The 22,123-nt window shown below is 44.9% G+C and overlaps 1 protein-coding gene across 1 annotated transcript in view; it reads left to right on the forward strand.

Annotated features, from left to right (window-relative positions):
• The first annotated feature begins 233 nt into the window (after positions 1–233).
• The window catches only part of Plxna2 (plexin A2), a 173,254-nt gene continuing 151,364 nt past the window's right edge, over positions 234–22,123 (forward strand). Inside the window, exons 1-2 of the mRNA XM_028758728.1 lie at positions 234–1,441; positions 5,934–6,116. Coding sequence (XP_028614561.1) covers positions 254–1,441; positions 5,934–6,116 — 1,371 coding nt within the window. The 5' untranslated portion in view covers positions 234–253. The remainder of the gene's footprint in view (positions 1,442–5,933; positions 6,117–22,123) is intronic.

Consider the following 22,123-nt stretch of genomic DNA (forward strand, 5'->3'; position numbering starts at 1 on the left):
TGGCTAAAGACCAATGATAATGGGACTCCTTAGCAACCCTGGGGAGGGGGGGAGATAGAATGTTAATAATAGAAAAACTGAAACGCAGCAAAAAAGAGACCCAGGGCCAGCTGGATTTGAGAATCCTGGTAAAGCAATACTGTTCAGATAGAATTTACTGTTGGTCTTCTGTTTTTCAGAACCATGTGATTGCTGGTCCTGAAAAGTGGAATAACACACAGAAGAGCTGTCCACCGGCCTCACCCTTCTAGGGATGGAGCAGAGGAGGTTCCATCTGCGGGCCATGCAGGCTGACAACCTGCCTGTGGTACTGCTCTCAGTGGCCTGGCTCCTGCTAGCTCGCGGGACCACGGGTATGCCTCAGTTCAGCACTTTCCACTCTGAGAATCGTGACTGGACTTTCAACCATTTGACTGTACACCGAAGAACAGGGGCCGTGTATGTAGGGGCCATCAACCGTGTCTACAAGTTGACCGGCAACCTCACCATCCAGGTGGCTCACAAGACAGGGCCAGAAGAAGACAACAAGGCTTGCTACCCACCCCTCATTGTCCAGCCCTGCAGTGAAGTGCTCACACTCACCAACAACGTCAACAAACTGCTGATCATCGACTACTCAGAGAATCGCCTGCTGGCCTGTGGAAGCCTTTACCAGGGTGTTTGCAAGCTCCTGCGGCTTGATGACCTCTTTATCCTGGTGGAGCCATCCCACAAAAAGGAGCACTACCTGTCCAGCGTCAATAAGACAGGCACCATGTATGGCGTTATTGTGCGCTCTGAGGGGGAAGATGGCAAGCTTTTTATTGGTACGGCTGTGGATGGCAAGCAGGATTACTTCCCTACCCTGTCCAGCCGCAAGCTGCCCCGTGACCCTGAGTCTTCAGCAATGCTGGACTATGAGCTTCACAGCGATTTTGTCTCCTCCCTCATCAAGATCCCCTCTGACACCCTAGCCCTGGTCTCCCACTTTGACATCTTCTACATCTATGGCTTCGCCAGTGGGGGGTTTGTCTACTTCCTCACTGTCCAGCCAGAGACCCCCGAGGGCATGGCCATCAATTCAGCTGGAGATCTATTCTATACCTCAAGAATCGTGCGTCTCTGCAAGGATGACCCCAAGTTCCACTCCTATGTGTCCCTGCCCTTTGGCTGTACCCGTGCTGGGGTGGAATACCGCCTTCTGCAAGCAGCTTACCTCGCAAAGCCAGGGGAAGCTCTAGCTCAGGCATTCAACATCAGCAGTGACGAAGACGTGCTGTTTGCCATCTTCTCCAAGGGGCAGAAGCAGTACCACCACCCTCCTGATGACTCTGCCCTCTGTGCCTTCCCCATCCGGGCCATCAACTTGCAAATTAAGGAGAGGTTGCAGTCCTGCTACCAAGGAGAGGGCAACTTGGAGCTCAACTGGCTTCTGGGAAAGGATGTGCAGTGCACCAAGGCGGTAAGGGACCTCTGTGTGCTTTTCCCAGTGTCTCTGTTCTTCTGCACCTTCAGCTTCTGGGCCTGTAAGGGCCTGAGATACATAAGAAAGGGTTTCAGGCAACTAGCTGATAACAACTGAGTATACAGAGTCTTGCCTACATCAGATTCTTGGGATGAGTTTGCTGATTCATTAAATCAATACTGATGTATACCCTGTATGCTTCCAGTGTACAGGCACTGCTTTTGGTGCCTGCTAAGCCACATGACTAAGTTACATGTTCTCAAAGAACTTACCTGCTAGTGAGTCAAGACAAGTCAACACATAAAACAGCCTAGCTGGATGTGGTGGCACACACTTGTAATCTCAACACTTAGAAGAAATAGAGGCAGGAAGATTAGGTGTCCAAGGTCATCTCTTTGCTACATTGTGAGCTCAAGGCTAACCCGGCTGTATGATACTCTCTCAGACAAATAAAATGATACTGCCTGCCAAATGGTAAATTTTCTTTAAAGGGAAATAAAACAGAGCAGGGATCAGCAGTCGAGAATATCTACTGTTGAGAGAGTAGTATTTGGAGCAATGGCTAAATGAGGGGAAGGCATTTCAGAGAGAGAGGTAGCAAGTGCAAAGAACTCTGAGCATGCCTACGCATCAGATAAACAGCAAGGAATTCTCACAGCTTTATTGAAGCCTGTGAGCGAGGGTACCACAGAATCCTTGGTCAGAACTTAAGCTTTGACATCTAATCAATTAAATTAAAAATCAGTTCATCCACCTGTATCCTGTGTGCCCTTGGGCAAGTTATGTGCTTTATTTGAGCTTTGAGGTTTTTTGTCATTAAAATAGAAATAATATTATCTTCTTTTTTATTATAAGAATCAGGTTATCAATAATTTATTAAAATAAAATGCTTGGCACACATTAATCATTTAATAAAAGAACAGCTAGGGTTACCACTGCTAATCATAGTAATGGAAGACTAGTTATTTGCCTAGTTTATCTTACTTTCATAAAATGGAGGAGAATAGATTTAGGTATCTCTAGTTTGCTTTATAACACTATAGTTCTATGAACAAGGGCCCTCTTCAAGCAAAAGAAGTGAAATGGAAATGTAAGGGTTAAGCCCTTGCAGCATCCACTCTGGTTCCCGTGGCCCAGAGCAGGCCTTGTCAGGAGGAAACTGCTGATTCCTGCTTGCCTTTCTGCCAAAGTTAAGAGGAAGGAGACACTGTGCTCTCCTCCAGTGGTGGTACAGAGACAAGTCCTGGCTAGTTCTCCTGGACGTCAGAATACCGGGTGATGACTAGAAGGACAAATGCTTTATAACAGTGGCTCTCAGCCTTCCTCGTGCTACACTTTGATACAGCTCCTCATGTTGTAGTGACCACAACCATAAAATTATTTTGTTGCTACTTCATAACTGTAATCTTGCTACTGTTATGAATTAGAATATAAACATCTGACATGCAGGGTATCTGATTTGTGACCCCAAGGGGGTTATGACACACATGTTGAGAACTACTGGCTTATAGGAAACAATTCTTTTTCCAGTCATTCCCTGAGGCAATACCATTTCAAGCACCAAAACAGTAGAATGTGCAAAATGTTGGTCTCCCTGGATACCTATAGTAAAAGGACCCAGAGGTAGGAACTAGAGGGGCTTTAGTGACCTTTGAGAAGTTTAAAACTCAGTGAGAAACCTTGCCCCCCAAACTTCACTTTAACATAGTTTGTGGACTAACATGTAACACTTGGATCTAATATTTGAATATTTCTTCCACAAAAAACTCGAGGAAGGGACCCAACAGTCCAAGAGTACCAGTGACATGTGAAGGGCTGTTTTGAGCAGTTGATTACCTCAACAGATTCTCAGAAAGTAATCACTAGTTATCATACCTTTTTTAGATAGAAAATCAAAGGCTCAGTGGGTAAATAAACTGCTTAAATTCATATGACTGAACTAGAAATCAGAGAAACCCACAGTCCACAGCAAGAGCTTTTCACTTCTGCCATCATGTCTCAGAAACTGGTTTAGGTTACAACTCTGTAGCTCTCCCAGCCTCTGGAAAAGTAGTGGGAAACACTGAAACCATGAAAGCAAATTATAAAGAGTTTTGACAAAGTCCTGACTCAACTCTTATTTTATAGATGGGAAAAACTAAGGACCAGTGATGGCATGTAACAATAAAGATATGGCGCTAGTATGGTAAGGGCAGGGCTAAAATTCATATTACCTAACTCTTATTGAATAGCCACAGCTTACAGAACAAGGATGAAAAAGAGACAGCCAGGGTAGAGAACAGTGGCTACTAGCTGCCTGCTTGCCCAGTAGCATGCTGGAAAATAATAAGCAGCTGACTCCATATAACATAGGAAGAGGGAGAGCCCTGGTCTCCAGCACTTGGCAATTCCCATGATATAAACACTGCCAAGGAGGATGGCTTCAAACAGGAGTGACAACAATGACCATAGATGCACACATAGACATCTCTCATGAGCTGGCACTAGCCTACCACGGCTTCTTCCCTTCCAAGTTGCAGTGTGGAATCTCTTTCACCAGAGTTCACGGACATTCTTACTCTAAGTTTTGGTATTTTCTCCTATGAGTGCTCATGCTTGTGTTTAGAACCGTCATTCTTACCAGTAGTTGGAACGGCCACTGTCCACAAGTACCAAGGTCCCAGAAACATGTCCTGGTTCCTCTCAGAACTGAGGAGGGAACACAAGACTGAGGAAAAAAATGCATGCTAACTTACTAACCAATCATTCTGAGGAAATGAAGCATCAGCTTTCTCCTCCCTGAAGAAGGTAAAATAGCAAGGTTGAGGGAAACTTCTGCTCTCCTCACAGCTGTTTCCTCTGTTTTCTGGGAAGCTTTTTCCAGACCAGGATGCAACAGCTCCCCCAGCACTCAGGGTCTTTTCTCGTCCAGAATCTGTGGTCTTTATTGCAAGATTTCATGCTGGGCAGTTAGCTGGCATGTCTTGGAGGATCAAGGCACAGTCTCATGCCAGGCTCTATGCAACCCTTATCCTCAAGACTCATGCAGTTCCCTCCCTTCTTTGCTCTCTCTACACAGAGAGAGGGAATGAGGGAATGAGGGAGGGAGAGAGGCAGGGAGAGAGAGGGGACAGGGGAGAGACTAGCTGATCCTACTATAGTCCTTTGGAACTTGAAACCCCCAGTGACATACCTCCTCCAATGCCACACTTCCTAATCCTTCCTGAACAGTTCACCAACTGGGAGCCAAATATTCAAATCTATGAACCTATGGTGTGCGTGTAGCATGGGGTTGGGGGAGATTCTCATTCAAAACACAACACTATCCAGCCAATTCTTCCTTAGACAACTTCAAAAGAGGATGTTGTGATGCCCAGTGGACTCAGCCAGGACACAGGGGGGGAATGGGTCTTCTCATTCTCTGTATAGCAAGTTTTCTCACTTATTCAAGACAGGGTTCTTTCAAAGTGACTCAGTTCCTCCTTGCCCACTACTAATCCCTTCAAAAGGCTGATATAAGAGGAAATCTCTTCGAACACCTATAATGTGCAAGAGATAGTGACACACACTGATAAAAGTCTTTTACATACACTGTTTCATTTAATCCTCTATAATTCTTTCCAAAAGGGTGGGGCATACATTATTCCTAATGAAAAATCTAATGTAGATTTAATTTCCATCACAGCTTGGTGGTACAGGCCTGTAACCTCAGCTACTGGGGAGGCTGACTCAGGAGGATTACATGTTCAAGCTCTGCCTGGGCCATTTAGTGAGACCCTGTCCCAAAGTAAAAAGGTTTTTAAAAAGTATTGAGGAAATAGCTTGGTGACAGAGGACTTGCCTAGCATCCAGAAGACCCCAGATTCACAAAGAACTACAAAGATGAGATAAAGAAAGAAGAGAAAAGAAAAGAGGAAAGGAAAGAAAAAATCCAAAGCAAAAGATGGTATCCAATATTATCATGGTACTTACCATGTGTCCCCAGGATGGCAGGTAGTAGTTATAGTTTAGTGGCTTGAAAATCCTCATGCCTCAAGGAAAAAAACTCTACAGCCCAAGAAACACTAGCTTGCTAGAAGAACAAACAGGAAACCTCTAGGCCAGTAGAATCTTACAATGTTGCCTCTAGGCTGAATGTCCTTTGAGGAATCCTGTTTAAAACAGACAGATCTTCACAGACTGACAGGGTCTAAAGGGACATGAAAACAACCAGAAGGTGAGTTCAAGCAGTCAGCTTTGTGACTTGAGCCTGGTTTTCCTGGCAGAAAGGTAAAAAGTGGACATATGATTCTGGGAGAGTAGAGATGGCTAATCATTCACAATCTGGTCCCATGGGAGCCAAGATGCCATTGTGAGCCAGCTTTGTCTTCTAACATGTTAGATCCTTCATTCCAGACCTGAGCCTCTCTGAGGCCTGGTATCCTCAGGATGACAGCAGTGGGTGGGTAGTCTGAGGTGACCCTGCTACTTTTTCAGTATGATTTACTCCAGTTCTCTCCTGTCCTTCCAGCCAGTCCCCATCGATGATAATTTCTGTGGCCTGGACATCAACCAGCCTCTGGGAGGCTCCACTCCTGTGGAGGGACTGACCCTGTACACCACCAGCAGGGACCGCCTGACCTCTGTGGCCTCCTATGTTTACAATGGCTACAGTGTGGTTTTCGTGGGGACTAAGAGTGGCAAACTAAAGAAGGTAAGAGTCGGGGGCCTGGTGTCTTTAGTTAAGGGACTCACCTTGAAGGTAGTGGTCAATGGAGATTTAACTATAGGGAGCTTCTTGTTTTCTTAAAAGAAGGGGATGGAAAGGAAAGGAGCACAGGGATCCATTCTGTGGTTTATCTTTTATTTCTTCCAGCCACCCGTCAGTGAGTATCTAGGAAATACAAATGTATTTCAGTATTGCCAGACCTTGAGGTTTTGGGTATTTTCTCTTCTGAAGAGAAAAACTCTTAATTCCCAAATCAAGTAGAACTTTTGTTGTTTGTTGTTGTTGTTGTCCACACTGTGAATCATATGTACTGCCCAGATGTTTAAAAAGAAGTTGGTTAGAGCAGGTTTTGAATCCTAAGCTATAATGGTGGATGCTGGCCTCAGGTACATGATTGGTGCCTAGGGACCAGGCCATTTACTTATCTTTTCAGTAGTTGTAGAGGGCCCTCCCCACTTTCTTACCCAAACCACAGCAGTCAGCAGGAAAGCAACATCTTCCAGGACTCCTTGGGCAACCCTATAAGCTGGAGGGAAGATGCTGCCTGGGACTGGCAACAACGGGGCCCTCTGGTGAGGGAGGCGGAAGCCAGTAGCTTATACCTGCTTGCTGAGTGCTTAGGGTGGGGAGAGGGAGCACAGTCTGTTTCATTATGTGGGATTATAGCAGCTCCATTCTTAGTCCCTGCTAAGCCCCAGTTTCCCAAGCTTACTCTCCTGCAACTTCTCACTAGTCCTAGCACCTGTGTACCAAGGCACAGACAAGATGTTGCTGCACCTCACCCTTTGATGTTGGCATTACCGGGCTTCCTTCTCCTAATGCATTTAGAGCCCTGGGAGGTTATTGTTGGGGAGTGTGGAAGAAGATAACTGGGAGCGAATTTGAGGAAGAATTTCCATTTTCTTCTTGTTCAGATTTGCTGTAGAGAAAGTGGATAGAGAACCTTCCAGACCTCTCTGGTCTTTGGAATTCCAAATCCCTTTGACCCTTTCTTTGCTCTTGGGAAATGTTCCTGCTTGTTTCTGTCTTGCACCAATACTCTGCCCCACAGCTATGGACCTGACTTGGCTTCAGCATGTGGAAGAGAGGATGAATGAGGTCTTATCATTTGCTTGCCTAATCTGGGGCAGGCAGGACTCATTCCTTGAGACTTGTTCACTGAGAGAGGAGTGACTCCCTGAGGTTGGGAGGTGGTATATTCTGCTGGTCAAAGGTCTGCTTAGATGGCTGGAGGCTGTCTACCTCCTTGGTCAGCAAGGCTCATATCATCTAGCTGGGTGCATTTGCCTGACACATGGGACAAAGTAGAACCATCTCTGCAAAATCGAGCCATCAGATGAAAAGCCTTGAGACCCTCTAGCCCGCTACCCTCACTATCCCACCGATGCTCAGAGAAGGAGAGTGATCCCGACTAGGAAGTGAGGCTAGTTGTTTCTTGCCTTGACCCCCAGACTTGGCATACTTTTTGACTTCAAGAAGTAGCTGTGAAGCTGTGGCACGGGGTCTGGAAGTGATTTTCAGGTCCAGACTCGCTACAGAGTTCAGTCAAGGGCTAGTGTCTCTATGCTCTCTGGCTGTGGACCTAAATTAAGAAATCGGTATTGTTAGGTAAAAGAGGAATGGCCTAGCCAGACCTCAAGGGAACTCTCTCTCTCTCTCTCTCTCTCTCTCTCTCTCTCTCTCTCTCTCTCTCACACACACACACACACACACACACACACACACACACACACGCACACACACACACATACACACACAGAGAGTGGTCCAAAAATTTCTCTGGGCCTTGTAGGATTCCTAGCAGACTAGTCACTGTGGAGGTAGCAGGTTCAAGGGCAAGGCTTCAGGCACAGCTTCCCACTTCATGTCCCAGCTTGTGAGATGTCTATGACTTTTTACTGTGAGATGGTGTGCCTTTGCCTGCTTCTATGACCTCATGATACCCCCGTGTTTTCCTCTAAGCAGAGCACCCTTCCCTCCACCCACACTCCTTTGAGGTACTTGATACCCATACCTGGCTGTTAGCAGCCTCCCACTTACCCAGCCACTCATCCCCACCCTCTCTAGAGAAAAAGCCCATGAAGAATTTATGGAATGTCCCCAGGAAATTCTACCATGGTCCAGGTCCCATAGCTCTTTCAACACAGGAAGGAAAATAAAGAAAAAATAGCTAAGAGTCAGGCAAGGGGAGGGAATCTGGGTGCGTCAAAGCTACTCACTTCTTCCCTGCCTAGCCAGGCGTCTCCCAGACGGTCCAGTCTTCATCTACAGAGGCTGCTAGGAACAGGATGTCCCTGAGTGGGGAAGTGAAGAGGAAGTGAACTCACCAAAAGGGGCATAACCACAGTGTGATCTTAGGTGGTCATACACATAGGAAGCCCAAAGACCAGGCCCTCTTCTGGTGCACCAGCAGGTGGAACACAGGAAGAGTAGAACTGAGATCTCAAAGCCAAGATAGGACATGCAGGACTGAGAACTATTCTTTACAGGATGGGAAAGATAGGCTAAGCTTCACCACAGGGTGCAACAGCTCAAGCAATGGCTGTGGGATTAACCTTCAAGGTCTCATAAAAGAGGAAGAGTACCAGGTTTCTGCTTTAAAAGGGTGAATTGGAACCTAGTATGGCTCTGAGCTCAAAGAGGAACTCAAGGAAAGGATTTAGGATTAGAACCCAGCCAATTGTGTGTTACAAGCTTCAGCAAAATCAATTAGTCATCACCATAGAAGCAGAAGAACAGCTTCCAGACCATGAGCGGCGTTGACTCCACTTTATGAGGGAGATAATATCATAACAGAATGTTAAGAAACCAAGTCTGAAATAGACAAAGGCAGCAAGGATGTGGGAATCACGCTATGTTAGATGTATTTCTGCAAGGCTGAAAACCCAAGGGAAAAGAGCAAATCAAAAAATAAAGACAGTTCTCCAGATAATGCAATTTACTCAGCACCTTTTACGTTCTAGTTATTGTTTTAAGACCTTTGCCTCTACTAACTCACTGAGCTCTGATGCAGCCAGTCTGAGGCGGGTACTGCTATCAACTCCACTTTGCAGATGAGACCATAAAGGCAAGAATGGTGCAGAAATTTGCAGAGTTCGTGGCTGAGCCCAGACTTGATTCTCACTTGTTGACGTGCTTAGCCATCAATCTGTGGAAGATGAGTTAGCCTTAGTCAATGTGGGCCCAAAGTTGATATGTAGGAGTTGCTGCTACAGAACTAGCTTTTCTCATAACCTAGGGAAGGAGTTGTTATAACCGAACTATCTTACTTGACGGAATGAATACCTGGTCAATAGATATATCCAGTAAGGAGTACGGTAGAAAGACTAACTCTAACCTAACCCTAACTTTAGCCCTGCATCTAAGGACAGAATCTCTCCCATGCTGCCACTGTTATGGAAGACTTTGATCCCTTCAATGGAACATGTATGTGGTGGTTTGAAGGAGACTGGCTCCCATAGACTTACACAGTTGAGTGATTGGTCCCCAGTTTGAAGGATTAGGAGGAGTCTGTCACTGGGGGTGGGCTTTGAAGTTTCAAAAGCCAGATTAGTCCCAGACAGTCATTCTTTCTGCCTCCATCTTGAGGATGAGATGTAAGCTCTCATGTTCCAGCACCCTGCTTGCCTGTCTGCTGCCATACTTACTAACATGATCATAGACTCACCCTCTGAAACTATAAGCAAGCTGCCAATTAAGTGATTCCTCTGATGAGTTGCCTTGATCATGGTGTCTCCTCCCAGCCATAGTACAGTGACTAAGATAATGTGACAATGGAAGACACGCCACAGCAGAGAATAGGAACAAAGACAGATGGTCAATGTGCCCTAGATGTGGCCTTTGCAGGTCAAGCTGGATTGAACCTGCCTGGAACATGGCTGAAAGTTTTTCACAGTCAGGGAGAGGTATTAGGTATATGCAGGGCAGGGCCAAGGTGATGGGGGTGCCAGGGCAAGACACAGGGGATGGGATGTATGGTGACCTAGAGCCTCAACACTGTACTCTGTGAAGACACCCTCCTGGTTAGAGCAGGCTGTGAGAATCTGGAGAAAAGAGACACTGGGAGTTAATGTCCATGCAAGTAGAGGAAGAGTTGGGGCAGAAACTGGAAACTCATTTCAGATATCTTTCAGATTCCAGGGAAGAGTGGAGAATATAGTCTAAGGTAATAGGGCACCGAGTCAGGGACTGTGTAGAATTAGAGATGACAGGAGTGTGGCAGGTAGGAGGGAGGGACTAGCTCAAGTTTCAGGGTGCTGCTGCTTAGGGCCTGCCCACCGTTCACAGTGCCTGGAACTCTGCCCACCTGCTCACCCTACCATTTCACATCCTACCATATGCTCTTGCAGGAGCTAAGGTGGCTCTCTGCTTCAGCCTTCTAGTCCTTTGGAACTGAGGCTGTAACCAGGAATAAGCATTGCTGTTTGTCTGCCCCGGCCTGGTAGAAAACATGTCTGTTACCTAATGATTGTGACACATGCTCTACCCTGTCACTTCAACCATTGCTGCCACATACCCCAAGCATCTGACCCCACTACCAGATAAAATACCTCACATTAGGTAAGCTCACCTCAAATGTACTGGGTTGTACTCTGGCAAATCCTTTTGCAGTAATTGGAATAGAATCAGATGCCAAGAGCGACTCCCTATGGATGGAGCTGTTACAGAGAACATCTCTCATGATGGGTGGGCAGATCCATTGGCTGGCAGTGGATGAGAAGTCATGGAAACAGAAGAACGCCTACTGGATTACAGGATGAGAATAGTGATTTCTGGATAATAATTGGAAGAGGGAGTAGAGGGGCTCTGAGGCGTGAGCTGATAAGGCAGGGGGGTGGAGAGTACTTCCTGCATTGCCTAGAGACCCTGGAATAGCACACATGAGCATCTGCCTCACCTGGATCAGATGAAAAGTTTGCAGTAGGCAGGTACAGAGCCCAGATAACCACTGTTCCTCTAGCACTCTAGCAGCCCATTCCTTTTGGACTCCTGGGACATTTTTAAAAATTCACCGAGACTGTTCAATTTCTATACATGTATGTGTATATCTTAAGGGAAATTGTTTCTGTGTTTTCCAAAAAATACACCAAGGTATGGTATCTAATGTTTAGCCTACCAGAAACCCTAACATCTGTACCCTATCTTCTTGTAATCTCACAATTGATTCCCCAAGCAAAGCCAAGTAAAATAAGAACTTCTTGCATTAGCAGTTTAGACCTTGAAGAGTTGATCAGGATTCCTTCCCAGAGTTAGTGCTCAGAGGTTTGATAAAAGTAACATGTTCACAGTTATACACCCTTCGCCTCACATGGCCATACTGACATTCACACAGACTTCCTCCCTAACACCCAAGTTCCTAACCTGCTACTTGGCTCCCTTTGTATCGTGGGGTCACTGGCAGCTGGGAAGGCCTAGTTGCATGAGAATCTGGGAAACATGACTTTATTCCTTGCCAATCCTCCTGAACGAGAACAATAGCCACTGGTTCCTCAGGGTGGAAATGATTCACTTCTCTCCCTGCATGAATCCTTGATCCTGTAAACAGCCAGGAATAGGAGCTGGGAGGTAGTTCCAGAGTTCTTGGTGGTTATTCTGACACTAGAGACATGTGACTTGGTCCCCTGGCATCCCAGAAATGCTGAGATATGGAGTAGTGGTGGGCCAGCAGATGTTCTCTGACCTCCCCAGAGCCTGTATCACAGAGGTGGGGTACTGACTCCAAAGCTCACTGCCAAATCACTGTAATGAGACTGGCTCCTTGCCCAGACTCCTGCCACCAAACTCACTGTTTGTTTTGTTGTTTTATAGACCCCTTGGGTTTAGAGGACTGGTCTTCCCAAAGCTGGGAAAAGAGGCATTTCCTTGGCACAAGGAGTAAGTCATACTAACAGATGCCCGCCCCATGTGTATATGTTCCTGCTCAGCCATGACAGATATAGGAAAAGGGGTTCAACTCTATCCAGACCCCACCATGCCCCAGGGAAAGGGCTTCCACTCTCCCAGAACCCTTCTGAAAAGGAAAGCTAAGTGCATATTTATTTTTTGCATCTTTTATTCAGTTTGTGCAGTTCAATCCTAGTGACCCCTGTTTGAGGCATAAAACCTAGTGTTCTGCTGGCTGTTCATAGTCCAAGAGTGAGTTCTTGCAACTCTGGACTTATTATAAGAAGGTGAAAACCAGGGAACTGTGCCTTGAGGCAGGAGGTTGGAGATGACGATTCAAGCCCATAGCATCCAGATGATCTAAATAGGTTCTGTAGAATTCACTGCAAACCAAGGTGCTAATGTGAAGAAGCCCCATCCCCAGGAAAGTGCCCACCACATACATACATGTCCTTTAGGCAGATGTCTCTTTCAGAAGGAACTTCCAAAGACCAGCTGCTCCAGTCCCTTCCCTTTAGAGTGGGACTAATAAACATAAAGGAAAATTTGTGGTTTCATGTGAACCGGTTCTGAATACAACCTAGCAGCAATGTGATCTCTGAACTTCAGTGACCTGACCTGTAAAGCAAAAGTGATTCTTATCGTTGTTCCATGAAATTCTAATTTGTTACTGGAATAGTATTTATGGAATATTGTGGTGGTTTGAATGAGAGTACCTGCCATAGGCTCATGTAATTGAATGCCTGATTCCTAGCTTGTGTAACCATTGTATGGCCTTTTTGGAAGAGATGTGTCACAGGGAATGGGCTTTAGGTTTCAAAAGCTTATTCCAGGTCCTCTCTGGCTCTGGCTCTCAATCTCTCTGTCTCCCTCGCCTTTCCTCTCTGCCTTGTACTTAAGATGTAAGTTCTCAGATATTTCTCCAACTGCCTGCCTGCTGCCATGCTCCCTGCCATGATAGTCCTGAACTCTAACCCTCAGGAACTGTAAAGCCCAATAAACTCTTTTGATGTTGCCTTGGTCATGGTGCCCCATCATAACAATAGATGTGTCAAGAGCTAGGTAATATAGTAGTGACTAAAACTGTCAAAGTACTCCTCCTAATGGAGATTCCAGTTAGTGTGGGAAGATGTAAGCCAGAGGTGACTATGATACCCATGTGTAGATGGTAAATGCGAACGGACAAAACAATCAAGGAAATGATTCACGTGAAGCGTAGAGGGCAGAACTTGGCACAGTCACAAAATGTGGTCTTTTTCTTTTGTGTAATAAGGTAGCAACAAACACTTTGGATATTTGTCATAAGGACTGAAATATAGTATATGAAAATTATTTAATAGTGATTGTTACAGAAGAGTTTTCTGTGGTTGTGAGCATCTTTGAGACTTCCCTCATCTCCTACTTTTCCCTGGTTTCCTGCGGGTAGTGACAATGTCAGATCAGGCTTCCTTTTAGTGACATATTTGCAAGGTCAGATAAAGGAAGACACACTTGTCCCCTGCCCCCAGTCCTGAGTCATGGGAAACAAAATTTGGAAGAGTGGCCCAGCTGAGCCTATTTAATCTAACCCTGATGGACTTTGGCATCCAGTGACATTAGTCACCAGTGAGAGCAAACAAGCTGTGCTGGCCCTCCCTAGGGCGGAACCGCAGGAAGTGAGGCTCTATGTCTGCTGCTTTGCAAAATTAACCAAACCAACGCCGTTCTCTCTGGTTGTGTGCACCCAAGCCAACCACAATACTGTGGTGCCACACAGCTCTGCCCCACATGAACTATGTGATGTCTGGAACAGTTTCCACAGCTGGATCATGACTGCTCATCTTGCCATATCGCTCTGAGCGTTTGCCGTAAAGGATGTAGACTCTCTGACACAGAGCCTTGTGTGGAGCTTAAAGGAGCTCTGTGAATGGCAGCTGTTGTCATTGGCATCCTCCCTGCTCCTGTTGTCTCAGGCACTCCTATACTGTTATGTTTTTCTTTAAGAGGTCTGAGTTCCTTTTGTTTCTCTCAGCTCATTAATTTTACATTTTTAGATGTAAGAGAACAGTTGGGATTGTTCTGTGTTCTGCTGCATATGAAAATGCTCCATACACTTTCTCTGGTCATATGGCGAATCAAGGGAAGATGGGGACATTGGAGACAGAATCACAAACATTTTAGCTGAGATGAGTTACATGTTTATTTAAGTCATTTGCATAATCCATGATAATCAAGTGAAAAGCTCCTGGCTGTTGGAATATCTAGCTTTTTCTTTCTTTCCCATGTAAGCATACCTTCTCTGCAATGAGATGCAAGGCAGAGAGGTGAAGCTGAAATTCTGAGCCCTCCTAGTCTCTCCCAATCCTGTCTCAGCTTTCAGAAAGTTCTTTAGACTTCAAGGTGAAGAAGTTAAGGATCTGATGTCAAGGTATCCCAACTAGCCACTACATCCTACTCTTCTGTATTCCACGCAAAAACTAGTGCTATTGGCTAAGTATTGTCGTTTTCCCTGGAAGGAGACATAGCATCAATGGGCTTTGTTTAATCAGATTGTTCCCTGCTTAAGTGTTCTGGGTTTGTAAGCAAGCAACCAAGACAAGGGTAAAGACTATGGAGTTGGAACCTATGGGGGAGGGGGAGCAGGACCCTTGAGGAGAAGGCTGATGCTATCAAGCAACATCAGAAGCCTTCTTATAACTATAAATGAATTTTACTGTTAGAGGGGACTCTAAACTCAGGTTTAATCTAGAGATCCTGGACACTGATACACACACACACACACACACACACACACACATTGTTGCTGGAGAAGCTAGCCTGGCCTTGAAAGGTTGGATGATCTACTCAAACTCACATAAGCTTAATAACAAAAAATTCTGGAATCCAAGTTTAGGCGTCTCATCTTTGGGGATCTTCTCTAAGTGAAACAATCTATTTCTTGCTTTTAACATTAGACTGACTTCTGCTTCTCCATAGAACACAAATACTTTCTCAGCTGAACCCAACTTTGGTCTGGGTATTATCTTCTCAGAGCAATATCTATCTATATTTTGCCAGTTCTCATCATGTAGCTTGCCCTAGAGTAAACTGCTTTCTTTGCCCTTCATTCTACATGTCTGGAAGTCTCACCAAAGCCTGCCTAGCAGGAAGGCTACTCAATCACCAAATGTTTGCCCTGAGGCTGAAGGTTCTGACAAGTCACTGCAGTGGGACTCTCCAATCATCCATTCTAGGGTTCACTTCTGGAAAGCAACTTTGTCTACTGTAAACTAGGCAGTTCCTGTGTACTAAGCCCTGAGCTGAGATCTTTCCAGTTATGTTTTAGCAACTTTTATCAGGTAAGAATTAGTATGTCCATTTTACATACGAACAAACTAAGTGAGGTCCAAGAGAGTTAATGACCAAGTTTCTTTGCTACAATGAAGAGAGCTTGGATTTGTATCCAGATCTCCATAAATCCTGATGTGGTCTTTTAACTACTGGATTTACCTTCTCATGACCTTCTTTAAGAACCTATTATTCCAGCTGCAGTCTTGTTGTATGACAAGACTTTTCCTGGTGAGACAGAACATGCACTACTCACCCCACAAAGGGATCCCAAAGACAGAACAAAATATGGATATCATAAAGTCCAACTCGGTGAACCAATGAGATTTTCAGGGGTTATTTACAAGAGTAAGGGTGAGGGGTTACTAACAAAAACAGACATGACTCATGGCTGATAGTTCATAAAAGCTGGGAAGCACTACACAGCCTGAAGGTGGCTTAACAGGTTGGAGAGTGTCATTTCCAAGTAACTTTAGTCTAAACCAGTTCCAGACAGTTTTGCTGGTGAATCTGGTCAGTTTCAGATAGTACTTGAAGTTATTTTGAGTTGTTACCGTCCTAATTAAGGAGCTTCCCTGAGGAATAGAATGTCTCACACATGTCTCCCATGACTTTTCATACAATTGAAAGAAGAGGGAAGGAAGGAAGGAAGGAAGGAAGGAAGGAAGGAAGGAAGGAAGGAAGGAAGGAAGGAAGGAAGGAAGGAAGGACAAACATTTTACATTCTGTAGAGTAGAGGTGCCCAGGAAACCAGGAACATGGCAGCTGTCAGCTCAGCACATGCTGTCTTGTTTCACTCTCTTCAGGCCTCCTCCTTGGACTCACAGTGGGTGGGGTGGCGGCCTTTTGTGCCGCACACAATTCCCAGCTCCCTCCACCCCCTTTCTCCAGGCATCAGTATTTGCTCACAGCTTTCTGAAAGGGGACACAAAAGAGAGCTACTGACAAAGCCAAAGGCTTCTGTGTAGAGCAAGGGTCCTGGCCTGAACCCATGCATCTCTCAGAGCCCCTGGGTTCTTCTTCAAAGACATTGTTTAGGGTCCTTTATGTGCCAGTCATGCCCATTCAGAGATGGCTGAGCAAAAGTTTCAGTGTGGGTGAGGAGGACACTGAGAAGTGGAGTCATTTTGATCTAGCAAATTGGAAGGGACATTAATGCACTAGTTAACAGCAGACCACTGTCTAGGGGATGGGCACAAATGTTCATCTCTGTTTATGGGGCTTACACAATTCTATCAATATTGATGCCTGATGCCTTTGATTCTGACACTAATCATTGCTATGAATTAAATCTGCAGCTCTATAATTAGGAATGCTATTAATAGGGCTCTGAGCTAAGTACTACCATGTCATGTGTCTTTCTCGTGGCTGAAAATGGCATCCTTGGAACTCTACTAATAGGGCACACCTGGGATTTGCCAGGAATGATGTGAAAATTATACATTCTATGTTTGTACTGGGCCTTTACTGAAATACCAGTGAACAACAGTGAACCTGGAAAGGGGGAGATGCCACACGGAGCTCAGGTAGCAGCCAGGTGTCTGCTCCTGGAGGCTTAGGACACCCCAGTGAAAATCTGATTGCTCATGATCAAACTCAGCTCCCATGGAGGCCTTCATCTCAGTCTAATCTTCTGTGATCATTTCTTTCTTGGACTCGAGAAGAGGAATGTTTCCTCAGAGCCTGAAAGTCATTAGCCGTGTCTTACTGATAGTCCCATCTGTGATCACTTCCAAATGGATGTCTGGGACAGCCCCCTCTACTCAAACCCAATTCCAACAACCCCATCGAGTGAGCTCCGTAGACAAAGAATTTAGCGATTGCATTCATAAAAAAGCCCATAGTGCATAAGAGTGGGTTTTAAGAGGGTGCTTGAGGACCTATTCCAGGTAGATTGCTGCATGTTGAATCACTGTGGTGGCTGAGCTTTCACCGAGAAAGGCACAGTTCTGCCCTAGAGACACTGTATGTCTCCTTCATCCTCCACCTAAGTAATCATGTGGTTGTCATGCACAGGGATTATCTAACCTCTTTCTGATAGCATCTGTGTGATGACCCAGTATCACTTACAATATTAATGTGCGCCCACTGACACAAGGGCTGCATTAACCCTGCTCTTTTGACCTTCAAACTGAAAATATTTTTTTTCTTCCCAACCGTCAATTATTGATTTTCTTTTCCTTTGTATTTTCTGTGGTCTCAAGAAGACCATGATTTGAATTCAAGCTCTCCATTCTATTTGCTGAGGATATGGCCTTGCCTAAATTAGTTAACCTCTGGGAAATACAGAGTTTGGAGGGATTGTCAGATCTCCACAGGATGTCTGTGATGTTGACTGAAGATGCTTAGCACAGATCCTGACTTCCCCACTCCCCATCTTTCCTTTGCTTTCCATCCCTTCAGGAATGATGACTGAAGGGGAACTTCCTAGAGGAAAGCCTGCACAATACAATCCCCAGCTCCGTCCTTCCTCCACACTAAAATACTTTGTTTTGCTACTTTTCTTTTCAATGGGACCAGAATCTTGGGTAATCTATAGCCTACCCCAAGCTCAGAAACGTCTTTTTTTTATTGACAAAATCTGGCATCCTTGAAACTTTGCTCATGGAATGAGATTTCTGTTGAGTCATTGAAATTTCTATTGTCATGTTCTTCACTGAATATAGACCATTAAGTGATCCCTTTACTACTGAAAGTTGGCCTGGTGGTAGACAAGTCTTCAAGGACTTGGAAACATGGGTAAAAGTATGTTCACATCAGCAAAAACTGGACACTGCTTCTAGTATCCTCTAGTCTGTAGGATCATGAGCACTTCCATTATCTGTCATTCACAGCTCACATGTCTACCATTCTGTGTAAATACATACTTAAAACTAAGTGTGTTCTAAGACAGCAAAGGGTGAGTAGCCAACATCAGCAGAGAACTTGGTCATTCCGCAATATAAAATCCCAGAACAGTGTGCATAGTTGAAACCTTAATACCTGCATTTTTATCATTTACTATACAAGTGTTTTCCTGTATACCCAATGGTGAGCAGAGGTGGGATTTCTGTCAGATAATTGTAAGAGTTGCTGTTGGTTTTAGTTCCTTGGATATTGGAGGTTGTCCTGGTACAGGGCAAGTCCACAGTTCCTATCACGTGTTTCGTCCTGTATCCTGCACACACTCACTTTACTCTTTTATCTTGCCACTTGCAAAGTCTTGGCTAGTACAGTCAGAATCTCCAAATCTGACTTATCCTAAAGGGCTGTATTAGGTACCCTGAAATCCTCTCTTACCTCCAGTCTTTCCAGTAATCTAATTGCAAAAACCATGAGCTGTGGGGCAGCTTCAGTCTCAAGCAGATTGGTGGCATTCCCAGAGGAATGACTATAGACAGAAATGGAGGAAAAGCTTGCCCAGCCTCCCACAACCATCAAATCAAAGAAATAAAAAGGCTGTCTCCTTGGTGCCTCCCTGATATTTATGTCTGAGCTCAGCAGACACCCCTGGGTTGCAGCCAGTCTGTTTCGGCATTAGTCCATTACGATTTTTATGATGCATGTTACCCACCCCTGCCCCCCACCCCTGGAACATTTTATGACTGTCCTTTTCATTTCTAGAAAGAGCTTCATGGAATGGCAGATGCCTACATTTCCCCACTCTTTGGGGAGCTATTCATGGCAGCCTGTCCCAGGCCATAAACAACAGGCGATAAACCACAGCCACTGGCAGCCAAAGCCAAGTATCAAGGGGTTCAGAATGTGGTGAAGAAGGAGGTTGCTGGTGTACGGACCAGACAAACCTGGGGACCTGGGGGTCATGCCCTTCACATGAGAGTCAGGGCCGTTACAACAACGTTCAATGATACCACTCTCCAGGTCTCCACGAAGGGTGGAGGAAACTTCTTTCATTTTCCCTCACACTTGTGCTCTGAGGCCTCCCATAATATCATTGTAATCAGAACCGGTACAATTTACAGTCAGGAGAAGAGATTCCTTTGGAATGATCTATCCATTCAAGTAGCTAAAATGGCATGCTCTCTAAGCACGCATGCCTCTCACCTCTTACCCATGCGTCTTCATGCTGAAGCGCCTTCTTTAATGTTTCTCTGCCTTTTCCTACCCACTCTCTTAGCGGCGTTCTCACACACTCCTTCCTCCTTTCATATTCTTCTAGTGCTCTTTCCCAGCCAAAACCAAGTCTTACCAATCCATCACAGTTCTTCTGCATCATTAAAACTTCAGCCTGGACCCTGGTGTCATCGCAGTGATGCTTACTTATCTCAGCTCTTGAATTGCACACATAAGTAAGTCACTTCTGACACTGTGAGAGACAGCACCCAGGGCTAGCTTTGTTCTGTAAGAGGCACCGCTGGAAGAAAACCAACTTCTAAATGAGTAATGAGAGATTTTAGATTCTTTCAAAATACATAGAAAGTGAAAAATGAGTGAGGAGGAGGCAGTGTGTGGTAAGGAAGACCAGAGCAGAGCCCCGGATAATTAGGATATAGGATAGGTTTCTTCCCATAGACCAACCTTCGTGACAGGGCTTCAGAGGAGTGGAGGGGATAGTGTTCTTTCTTTTCTCCTTATTTGGTTTTGGACTCTACATCAAATGGAATATATGGATGAAACTGTTGTGCATTTAAAATGTGTGTACACATCAGACTGCTGAAGACAGTAGCTATTATACTTTGTGTATGTTTTGTAGTAAGCTGCTAAATTATTTATTGGGCACTGAGCTTTAATCTCATAAACCTCCCTTCAGGCCCCTAGCATCAACAGCCTGAGCACTGCATAACCCCCCTCAGCCTGCTGTAGCCTGGGCCACTCCAACTTGTTCTCACAAGGCCTTCCCTCAGATAAGCTTATTAACAGTCTATAGACCCTCGGAAGGCCCTTCTAGTCTGCCATCACAGTATCTTGGAAATCGATTTGCATGTTGTAAAAGATTAGGGTCAAAATCTTCACACACAATATCAGACCATGTCAAAAGGTCTCAGTTCTTCCTAGGTTGAGGGAGAGGAGTCTGAGAAGTCACAGCAAATGACCAAAGCTAAACTATCCCTTTTTATCTTGACATTTGCCTCTTTTAAATTAAAACAAAACAACAGCAATAGCAACAGCAACAACAACAAAAGACTTTTCTCTCCTTCTCTGGCTTCCAAGCCTGAGGGTACTAAACTGGATATGAGTCTCCCAGTCATGGTCTAAGGGCTAAGATGGTGATGATGTACTTACCCTTGCTTAGGGGGTTCAAGTTATGCAAAGTTATTTCAAATCTTTGTCATCTGCTTTAAACTCATCTTAAAATATTGATAACCCTATGGCCTTGACCATAAGTAGAAGATACTGGTCCAGAGTAGTCCAGTGACATCACCAATATTGGCAGGTACCAGAGCGCTGTACACGATTCACTGCTCTATGGATATAGCAATATGTCATCAAGAGTTGTTTAGTGCTATGTCTCTTTAGCAGAGTAATAGTAATAATGGTAGGTTCTCCCCTAGGGCCTATGATCCATATAGCCACAGGTTCTTGGCCTCATTGGCAATACCGGGTATGAGTTTCATTTTACACAGTGGACTTTAAATCTAACCAGAATGTTGTTGGTCACTCCCATAACATTTATGTGTCTATTGCACCAATGGGCATATTTCACCAGGCAGAACTTTGCTGTAGCTTCCAAGGTTCACTGGTGAGATTTTGCTAACTAAGGCTGGGTAAGATTTTGTTAACTAAAAATAAAAGGTTCAAATGAGATAAAGAGATGTTGGGCCTGCCTGATCATCACACAGTGTGTACTCCAAATAAGAGGAGCAGTTGGCTGTATTTAGTATTGACCATGCACACACACATGTACATGTGGACATGCATATACACACCTGTGTACATACACTTGTATACACACATTCATGCTTACACACATATAAAAATACATGCATATGCATTTGCACATACATCTGTGCACACATACACATACTTCTCATCTCCAAACTGGAATCAGTTTCAGGAAAAAAGCACACCTACAAGAAGACGGATGCAGAGCCCAAGGCCCAGATGAGCTGTGGACCAATTTGGGAGCTGAGGTCTATATACCTTCCAGAGATAGAGGCTATGTCACGGTTTTGGTTATAAAGCCAAGTCAGGCAGAGCAAGCAGAAGGAGATACTAATAATTTGTCCAAGTCTGGATCCATGGAACCAGATCAGGCCAGAAAGTTACTTATGCCAGCTGACCTGGTCAGCCCTGTGGCAAGTGGAGGCCACCCTCAAATCTTTGCTGGTTGCAAGGTGTTAAGATATAGACTGAAGTGATGGACCTGAGAAAGTGGATGGGGTCTCTGAGAAAGCTTGACCTGTGCCTTTGAGTGCCCTCTACATCTTAGGATGTTCATTTATTTACTTCTAGAAAAAAAAGATCCAACCATGGGTTTTCATGTCACTTGTTCACATATATAACCCTGTGGTTTGCCAAGGGCTGGTTTTGTCGACATTTGCAAGACCTGTACTATTGTCTGTTATGTCCTAGACAGACAATATCACTGCCCTACAGTGGATATAGGCGAGGGTACTGCTAACCTTCCTAGAACACACACAGTACCTCCAGTAAAGTAGGATCTGGTTCACAACATACACAGTACTAAGATTAAGAATCCCTGCTCAAAGCAACAAGAGTCTTCTGTGTGTTAGCCATGTGCCATCCATGATTCCAAGCACTGCTCATCAATCCTCCGACCTACACTGTAGGTACCAAGATGACTTAATTTTTCAGAGAAGACAACAAAGACTCCAGATGAGATTGTCTTCCCTTTCATTCAC

Source organism: Grammomys surdaster, unplaced genomic scaffold (genome assembly GCF_004785775.1).
Source record: "Grammomys surdaster isolate TR1022 unplaced genomic scaffold, NIH_TR_1.0 130, whole genome shotgun sequence".
NCBI classification, from domain to species: domain Eukaryota; kingdom Metazoa; phylum Chordata; class Mammalia; order Rodentia; family Muridae; genus Grammomys; species Grammomys surdaster.